Source organism: Eptatretus burgeri, chromosome 6, assembly GCF_056783735.1.
Source record: "Eptatretus burgeri isolate ZD-2024b chromosome 6, Ebu_testis_v1, whole genome shotgun sequence".
Classification (NCBI taxonomy): domain Eukaryota; kingdom Metazoa; phylum Chordata; class Myxini; order Myxiniformes; family Myxinidae; genus Eptatretus; species Eptatretus burgeri.
In genome coordinates, this window is record NC_140966.1 from 821,001 (window position 1) to 831,000 (window position 10,000).

Genomic DNA, 10,000 nt, shown 5'->3' on the forward strand with positions numbered 1-10,000 from the left:
ATTTGGTATGCATAATCTGAAGGTGATTCTCTATCCACTATATGGCATCCATTTTTTTTCTATATCTTATAGTTTCCAAATGGTGACCCTCTCAACTTGGGTGTCCGAGGGCCATTCATTGAGCATTCCCGCTGAAAATTCAAAGTACACTAGCTCCAAGACGGTTGAACCGAATCGAATGAATCTTTGCATGCTTATAGACTGTAATGAGTACTACAACTTTGCTCATTTGCATAATGACCTATCTCGAGTAGGTCAGGGGTTAAAGGTCAATAAGTGCATTTTTTGGGCGAAATTACCATTCAAGGCACCCTTGCTCCTACACGGATTTACCAATACGAATGAAAGTTTACCAATGAAAGAATGAAATTTACCAATACATAGGTACATAGTACTCAATGAGTACTACAACTTAGCTTCAGGACATATTGACCTATCTCGGCTAGGTCGGGTCAAAGGTCAATGAGTGCATTTTTTGGGAAAATGACCATTCAAAGCCCCCTTGCTCATACATGGGTTAATCGATTCGATTGCAATTTCGTAAGTACTTAGTACTAGATTACTTGGTACTCACTTCCTTGGATACTCTGTGCACCAGCAACGTCACAACAATTGCACCGTTTTTCTCAACACACTCATTGGGGCATTTCCTGAGGGGGAATTTCGTCCTCTGTATGGATGCCAAGCTATGGGGATTGTCCATGCTCTTAATGTTTTACATACTGAACTTCAAGCAAGGAAGCAGCACTTACCATTTTAAAAGTCTTTAAACTGCTGACCTCCCAGATTCGGAGCAAACACTTTAAAAATTACACCACTGATTCTGGTTGTGGTATTATCATATTCTCTCAATAATATAATTGAAATTAGCATGATTTGGAGGCTGGTGTCCTCCCAACTGAGTTATCCTGCCAGTTTTTTCCAGCAAGCACAAGTGGTGCATGTGAGGTTACACATGTAATTATGAATGAATATGAAATGAAAATCATTCGCAAACATAAGAGCATCATACTAATGATTGTCTTTTATGGAAACTCAGAGTACAGGACCCGAAGTCATTCAGAACAAGCTTGCGTAACAAGAAAGGGGAATAATAGTCAATCACTGAATGAGTGGACTATCATCATCTGTGGGGCATGTAAGCTGCCTTCCCCTGAAGGTCATTAATAAGGCAGCTGGGATTTTGCAAACAGTCCATTAGTGACGTGGTAATTCTGAGACCAAGATGAATTATTGGAGATCAAAATCCATATCCTTCTCACTGACTGTTGCCTTTATTCGCTGCATTTGAATCCACAACCTCTGTCTGGTGCCCCAGTCCAGTGTCTTCACCCATCGGCACAAATTGTACACAAATTTGATATACGAGTGTGAAACCAAAATAATTTCCCACATTTTTTTTCTTTTTCAAAATTATTGTGCAAAAGTGATGCCAGGATTGGTCAGAGGGACCATTGTAGCCTATGAGTGGTTCATTCTTCATTTGATTCCTGGTTAAATTTGATCCAACTACAATGTGTAAGCCTGTTGCTTCCTATGACTGTTTTTGTATGATGGAGTGTGCAGTTCTCTGGAGAGCTGTTCTGCTGGCACTCCCATCTGCATGTACAATTATTGTGATTGTTAAATACTGCATTGTACCCTTCAAAACAGAGAAGGTCTTTGTGTGTTGGTACCCTGGCCAAATTCCATATTCTTGAGCTTTGGTATCCTGGAAGATGATAAACACATCAACTTTTAATCGATGCTGGTCCTGGAGCCAAATTCTGAAATTCTAAATTAATAAATGTACAAATATTTGTATATTTGGAAAAATTACATTCCCAGACCAGGAATTGAGCAGGTCCTCTGGTGAACCATACCAGTGCTCTGCCATCTCAGCTATCTGGGTGACCCACTGGCTGAGCACGCAATTCTCCCACACATGGCGATGATGGGAAGACCATCTCATGGACAGGCCCTCGCTGCTCCTATGGTTGGTAGTGAGTGTCCTGGAAGCAGCAGGGGAAAGAGAGTGGCATCTCTATCTGTGGGAGATTTGCGTGCTGAGTCAGTGAGTAGCCTCGATAGCTGAGATGGCAGAGCAATGGTATGGTTCACCAGAGGACCTGAGTTCAATTCCTCATCTAAGCATGTAAATTTTCCTTATATACATGTTTTTTTCATGTTCATTTATAAATCTACAAATGTGCAGCATTGTTTTAATGTTGGAACGGTGTTTCATTTATAATGTCACCACAATAATTTTTTTTATATAATACTGTATTCGCTAAAAATGCATTTGCCATCTAAATACTGATGCCATACAAGCGGTGATTCATCATTGTGTAAGTTGTCCCTCGGATGGACGTTAAACTGGCGTCCCGTCTGCCGGCATTTGATGGTGGACGTTAATTATCCCATGGTGTCTTTGGTGCAAAGTTGGTGAGCTATCGCCAGCACCATGAACAAATTCCAAACTCTTGCCTTAACTATTTATTTGAGTGTCAGGTCTGGCCAGCCAGTTGCTGAATGACTTGTGGGATTAGCCGGGGGAAGATTTTGGCCCAACAACGTGAGAATAAGTGTGGCCATTAAAGAAGAAGAAGAAGCCAATGGTACATACAAAACTGTTAGCGATGCAAATATTTGCAAATTTGATAATGACGTGTAAAGATATAATGTTTTAGAAGCTTAAGTCACATATGTGCAGAAGATTTGGAAATAATGAAATGTATTAAGAACTAAATTTGGAGTCATTACTTTTGTGGTATTTCAGTATTCCTTGTACATTTTAGACCTCTTTATCTACTGCTTGAGTATTAAATTTGATGGTGGTTGCTGGAACGAGCAGTTCTTATGATAATTCTGTCTTTGTTGTTGCAGATTCTACTTCACCAACTGGTATGTGGAAGAAGGCAAGCGTGCAACACGGCACAGTATTTCGAGGTCGAACGATGAGGTCTACAATGACCAAACAATAAAATACCTCTATGAACAGGTGTGATGAACAAAAGGCAAACACAATATCACACCTTATGTTCTCCACAAAGGTTACTTTTCATGCATCACATAAGTAAATGCTCATCCACTAAAAACAAGTAATCTTATTTCAAGGCACTATTGACTCACTTTAGACCACTTTATATTTTCAAAAGCAAAATATAGCCTTCACTTCAAGGGTAAGTTTTCACCTTCTTACCTTGGTATATTCATTCTCTTGAATTGACTGCAACACCTGCCTACTACACTTGAAATCCAATATTTTGCTTTTATATTCAACAGTTCTATTTAAAAGGGTTATAATTATGCTTAAGAAGTAAGCAGATTTGAGCGTCTGTGTGTAGCGAGTATCGACCGGAAAAATAAAATGCAGCTGATAATCAAAACTGGTGCATTGATGTGCAGAACTTTTTGCATGCTTAAGGTGAAAGACAAATTTGCAAATCCTGTCCATATATTCGTTTCCATATTGCTGAATGGGACAGTCTGTTAATTGTATTATCATGATGATAGTGCAGTCATATTTCTGGTGTCAAAAGGGGGTTGCTCTATCCACCATTTCCCCACACTCCATAACAGGTTGAAGTACTGTCAGCAACTTCAGCTGTAAAAGGGTGAGGTAGGATGAGCAACCCCCTCTCCTCCTCCCCCTCCCATAACAACCCCATGGAGTGATGACTCCATCCATGAGTCCCCCTCCTAAAACATGGATTCTTAGCTGTCTCATCTGTGGAGACTTCAGTTGCCATCATGCCAGCTGGTTAGTGGTTTATTCCTCATTCTATAGTCCATTGTATTGCAACTCGTACCTTCTGCAAAACAGCTGGCCTTAGTTTGTTTATTTTAGCAGAAATACACCATGAGGTTGGCAATTGACAAGGACGGGTAGGGTGTTTGGGGAAGTCTGTTTCTTCGATAAGTCTTCCTGCAGAACAGCTGGGACGTCAGTATATTTATTTTCTGACTGGTATCTTTCCTCATGGCAACCATTCTCTCTTAGACCAAGTGTTGTCCAAATTTTCCTTCTCTTTGGGTACTCTTGACTGTTCTTTGTGAGAGTGCCCATCTCCTTGGCAGTCTTCAGAGAGCTACCAAAACTCCCACATGTTTGGCGATTCTGCAATGCACATTGTCCTGGCCTGCAATTTGCTGTCTCCACCAGGACTAGTTCATAATGCCATCATTTGCTGACATTTACTGTTCCTGGAATTCTGTTTTCAACAGACTGTTTTCTGTCCTTCACCTATTCATCCCCTCACACCTCCAACTGTCCTCAAAATACCAACCCAGGTGTACACTTGTGTCTTGTGAGGCAATTGTCACAAACTAATCTTGCGTTTCCACCTGAAAGGCAAACAAAACTGATGGGAATTTTCAGTCTGTCCCTTCACATAACTTTCAACCACTGCTTAGAAATTGAGTAGCTCTCCCTCAATAAGACAGTCCAAACTCAAGCTCACACGACATCAAACCTTTTTAAATCTCTCACCATTCCTAATTCCTCGTGGCATCTTGCCAAGTGTGTCACTGATGTACATCCACTTTTGTATGTCCGTTTCTTAAGAATTGAGCTGTGTTGTAAATCAAACTATTGACGGTCAAGTCGTACCCCTCTGCCTCACGCTTCACTCCTCGCTCTGCCTCACGCCTCACTCCTTCAACCGCTCTTCAACTCCACCTCGCTCTTCACTCCTCAACATTTCTTCAACTCTTCGTCACGCCTCGCTCCTCAACTCTTCCTCACACCTCGCTCCGAAACTCTGCCTCACACCTCGCTCCGAAACTCTGCCTCACACCTCGCTCCTCAACACTCCCTCAACTCTTCCTCACACCTCAACTCTGCCTCACACCTCATACCTGAACTCCACTTCGCCCCTCAACTCCCCCATGCGCCTCCTGCCTTGCAACTTTTCCTCCCACCTCAAGCCATGCACCTAAAGTCCTCGTACCTAGACTCTGCCTCGCCCCTCAGCTCCCCTCACACAACATCTTCCTCACACCCCATTCCTTGCCCCTCAACTCTCCCTCAGTCCGAGTTGCTCACCTCTGCTTCCTGCTCCACTCCTCTCTCATCAACTCCCCTCACTCAACTTTGCCTCTCTCCTTAACTCCCCTCACTCAACTCTGCCTCTCTCCTCGCCCCTCAACTCTCCCTCAATCTTCGCCCCTCAACTCTCCCTCAATCTTCGCCCCTCAACTCTTCCTCAATCCTTGCTCCTCCACTCTGCCTCAATCCTTGCTCCTCCACTCTGCCTCAATCCTTGCTCCTCCACTCTGCCTCAATCCTTGCTCCTCCACTCTGCCTCAATCCTTGCTCCTCCACTCTGCCTCAATCCTTGCTCCTCCACTCTGCCTCAATCCTTGCTCCTCCACTCTGCCTCAATCCTTGCTCCTCCACTCTGCCTCAATCCTCACTCCTCAACTCTTCCTCAATCCTCGCCCCTCAACTCTTCCTCAATCCTCGCCCTCCACTCTTCCTCAATCCTCGCCCCTCCACTCTGCCTCAATCCTCGCTCCTCCACTCTGCCTCAATCCTCGCTCCTCCACTCTGCCTCAATCCTTGCTCCTCAACTCTGCCTCAATCCTTGCTCCTCAACTCTGCCTCAATCCTTGCTCCTCAACTCTGCCTCAATCCTTGCTCCTCAACTCTGCCTCAATCCTTGCTCCTCAACTCTGCCTCAATCCTTGCTCCTCAACTCTGCCTCAATCCTTGCTCCTCAATTCTGCCTCAATCCTTGCTCCTCAACTCTGCCTCAATCCTTGCTCCTCAACTCTGCCTCAATCCTTGCTCCTCAACTCTGCCTCAATCCTTGCTCCTCAACTCTGCCTCAATCCTTGCTCCTCAATTCTGCCTCAATCCTTGCTCCTCCACTCTGCCTCAATCCTTGCTCCTCCACTCTGCCTCAATCCTTGCTCCTCCACTCTGCCTCAATCCTCGCTCCTCAACTCTTCCTCAATCCTCGCCCCTCAACTCTTCCTCAATCCTCGCCCTCCACTCTTCCTCAATCCTCGCCCCTCCACTCTGCCTCAATCCTCGCTCCTCCACTCTGCCTCAATCCTCGCTCCTCCACTCTGCCTTAATCCTTGCTCCTCAACTCTGCCTCAATCCTTGCTCCTCAACTCTGCCTCAATCCTTGCTCCTCAACTCTGCCTCAATCCTTGCTCCTCAACTCTGCCTCAATCCTTGCTCCTCAACTCTGCCTCAATCCTTGCTCCTCAACTCTGCCTCAATCCTTGCTCCTCAACTCTGCCTCAATCCTTGCTCCTCAATTCTGCCTCAATCCTTGCTCCTCAACTCTGCCTCAATCCGTGCTCCTCAACTCTGCCTCAATCCTTGCTCCTCAACTCTGCCTCAATCCTTGCTCCTCAACTCTGCGTCAATCCTTGCTCCTCAACTCTGCGTCAATCCTTGCTCCTCAACTCTGCGTCAATCCTTGCTCCTCAACTCTGCGTCAATCCTTGCTCCTCAACTCTGCCTCAATACTTTCTCCTCAACTCCGCCTCATTCCTCACATGTCAACTTGGCCAACACGCCTCGCTCCTCAACTTGGCCAACACGCCTCGCTCCTCAACTTGGCCAACACACCTCGCATATGTGGAACTTCTCTGGGTTGCATTGGACGGAGTTCATCCCTTGTATGCAGCCTACCTACCCCGACTGACATTGCCCACTTTGAGGGTACCATCCAATACATCAACTTGGCACGTTTGACCTCAATATAGCAACCCTTAACTCCCAACCTGTATTATAAATTTGTTGAATTTGATGCAGCAAATTATAGGAGGAACCAGACAATTGCACAACTTGTAGAGTATGAAATGCCATGTGCACTACAGGATGGTCCAAAATGATGTGCAACCTTTTATTTGTTTTTTCGGGTCGTCCATCCTTGTGTGCGTGTGGCCGTCCACCCGTGATCAATTTTTGTGACCGTGACATCTTGGGAACCACTGAAGGGATTTAAATAAATACTTGGTGCAAAGGTGTATTCTTTAATATAATAGTTAGTTTTTGCATTCAAATCTGTGTGTTTATTTCAGAAGAAACTCAAGTTAAAAATTGAATGAGCTTGTGATTTTGCAATTTAAAAATTAAAATCTAAATACAAAATTAAAATTGTATTTCGAGGAAATTCTAAATAAAATAAAAAACAAAAAAATACGTCAGTAACCAGAACTTGTTTCCCATGCCGAAGCCAAAATACTAATGGCGTTTCCACAGTTAAAGGACAGCCAGGCACAACCGTTCCTTGAATGATACCAGTTGTCCACTCTCACCAGCAGTTGCTGCGAGCCTCCCGTCAATGTCATTGACAATGCGGGACGTTGATTGGCCATAGACCCCCATTGTTTCAATGGCAATGGGCTCAAACATGTCTGTCTGATCAAAACCAGGTGCATTTCTGGCACTTCATGTTTTCCGCATAGGTGGCTGACGCTCTGGTCCTAATAGTTGTGTTGTTGACGTGGGATTCGGCAAACGTGTTGACACAGGTGCAGTCCCAAGTTAGACTTCTCCAGTTCTTGTAGGGGACAATACTCAAGCAATCAGGGCGTACACTTTCGCCACTGTTTAAACCAAGGGGTTCGAATCCAGATAGTACCCCTGCAGGGCACGCCTGACCCTGTCGTTAAAGGCAGCATGACTTTGTGAATGACCGGCACTAAAACGGCATGACAAGCCATGATGGCTGAGTGTATCCATCGTTCTCCCGCATCAACACTTATGACGCACAGACCGTTGCTCCAGCTTGCAGGGCGACCGCAACTTTCAGGGATTCTGTTAGTCCATGGGCTAAGGCCAGAAATTCCACTTGTCGGTACCATCTAAGGAAACCAATCCGAGTTATGATTTTTGAATTGGTGTATGTATATATATGTATATATATATATATATATATATATATATATATATATATATATATATATATATATATATATATACACATATATCATATTTTGATGTGATAACCATTGCAGACTGGCAGCTTATTGGTAGTTATCATCTCTGGAATGTACCCACCCTCTGCATAATGAAAGCAAAAAGGCAAACTCAGAAACATTCACTAACTAGTAAAGGTGCCCGTCTTGGATGGGCGTCACTGGCAACATATGGTAAAAGACATAGCATGAATGTATTTTAAACAATATATTATATCATTTTTATCCATTGATAATTATCATTCAGGTTTTCCCCTTCGACTGTCCCGCAGTAGCTCCACTTCGATGACATTACCACGTAGTTTAGTGACTACACAACGTGTACCATTCGTGAGTTCTGGAGGATCCATAGAGCGCATTAAAATTACAGGGCACCCTACCTTAAAGTGATCCAAAATGCCGGATCAGTTTCGTGTACATATTCATATCTTGTAGATTTTAGCTGGCCGGATCAGTTTCGTCTACATAGTCATATCTTGTAGATTTTAGCTGATTCGGAAACTGTTAACAGCATGTCGATTGGATGGTTCTGTGATTTTCTACGGTAGTAAACAGAAGTACGACTTCAGCCTGTACGCCACTATGCGGAGACCCGAGGACCTAATATTTCGCAACAAACTAAAAACTCACAAAATTTGAAGATATTTTAAATAAACAATTTATTATAATATCAATTAAATATCATTTTTATCCATCGATAATATGAATTGTTCTGTACAGCTATAGTTGTTCTCCTGGGATCTGCGCATCCATCCACGATCTATGTTCTAATGAAGTGCAGTAGGAATAATAAAAACAGCACCGTGCGGGAGTGTAGGTAATCTCTCCAAAGCTCTCGGAAAGCCTTAAAATGCATCACGATCGGTTTGATTGTGTGAACCGATATACGGACGGACGGACGGACATCGAGACCGGTTTTATTAGGTCATCATAAGTACCGCTTGATATTACACATTGAAATAGAGATATGAATACTCAAGTGAGTTTATTATATGTCTATGATTGATAGCTTATTGACAGCTCAATAACATGAGCAATTTACTATGGCGTATAGTGATTAATAATAACATACTCTACAAAAGGTTTTACGAACTCATCTTCGTGGTCCTCTAAAAAATGGGAAACATTTTTATTTCTTTTTTGTGCAATAATTCCTCCCATTTTGCAAATGGAGAACATGAACTGTTTAACTACCATAATCATAAAAACGAATTTTGAGGGGCCTCTTAAGGAAGACAATAATATCATCTTTATTAATATTTCGGCACGCCCCTTTTTTTGTTCCACCATCAGATTTTCCACCATCAGATTACTATATATGTCAAAGCTTGTTTCATTTCATGCAGTTACAAAAATCTGATGGTGGAACAAAAAAATGGGTGTGCCGAAATATTAATAGAGATAATAATAAGATTTAACTACCATTATCATCAAAACGAATTTTGAGGGGCCTCTTAAGGAAGACAATAATATCATTACTATATATGTCAAAGCTTGTTTCATTTCATGCAGTAACAAAAATCTGATGGTGGAACAAAGAAAGGGGCATGCCGAAATATTAATATAGATGATGCAATTGCTGTTTCCACATGGGACTAGAATGAACTGCAAACCACAAATACATGTCTGAAATGCTTTATTTATACCATCCGAATAATCCTTTCTGTCATTCCTGAAGAGAGAATTTGTTTTATGGCAGAAAGGGGCGAACAATAGTGCCTATCAAAATGTTGCTGATTAGTGATTTTCAGTCCATTTTAATTTATAATATTGTCATACAAGTTCCCTGGGTAGTGCTACTGAACCGCAGTAGCCTACAACATGCACATGTTGTATGAGGAAAACATTTATGAACATTTTACAAGTTTGTACCACAGTTAAAGGAATTGCGCTTCCCCAACCCTAGTTCCAACAAGCGTCCAAAATGTGAAATTTAGGGATAACCCAAATTTCACCACGCTATTGTGGCATGTTTATGTACTATGTTTTACTCATGCATATTTGTAGCCATGAACGTCCTTGTGATTGTGCCAAAACATTCACACCATGTATCAGTAGTCTAGTCTTCATCACTGTT

At 42.6% G+C, this 10,000-nt stretch overlaps 1 protein-coding gene across 1 annotated transcript in view; it reads left to right on the forward strand.

The window, feature by feature from the left end:
• Positions 1 to 10,000, forward strand: part of JAK2 (Janus kinase 2) — a 205,094-nt gene that overhangs the window by 77,250 nt on the left and 117,844 nt on the right. The window contains exon 5 of the mRNA XM_085883696.1: positions 2,866 to 2,980. Within this exon, the coding sequence (XP_085739822.1) occupies positions 2,866 to 2,980 (115 nt within the window). The remainder of the gene's footprint in view (positions 1 to 2,865; positions 2,981 to 10,000) is intronic.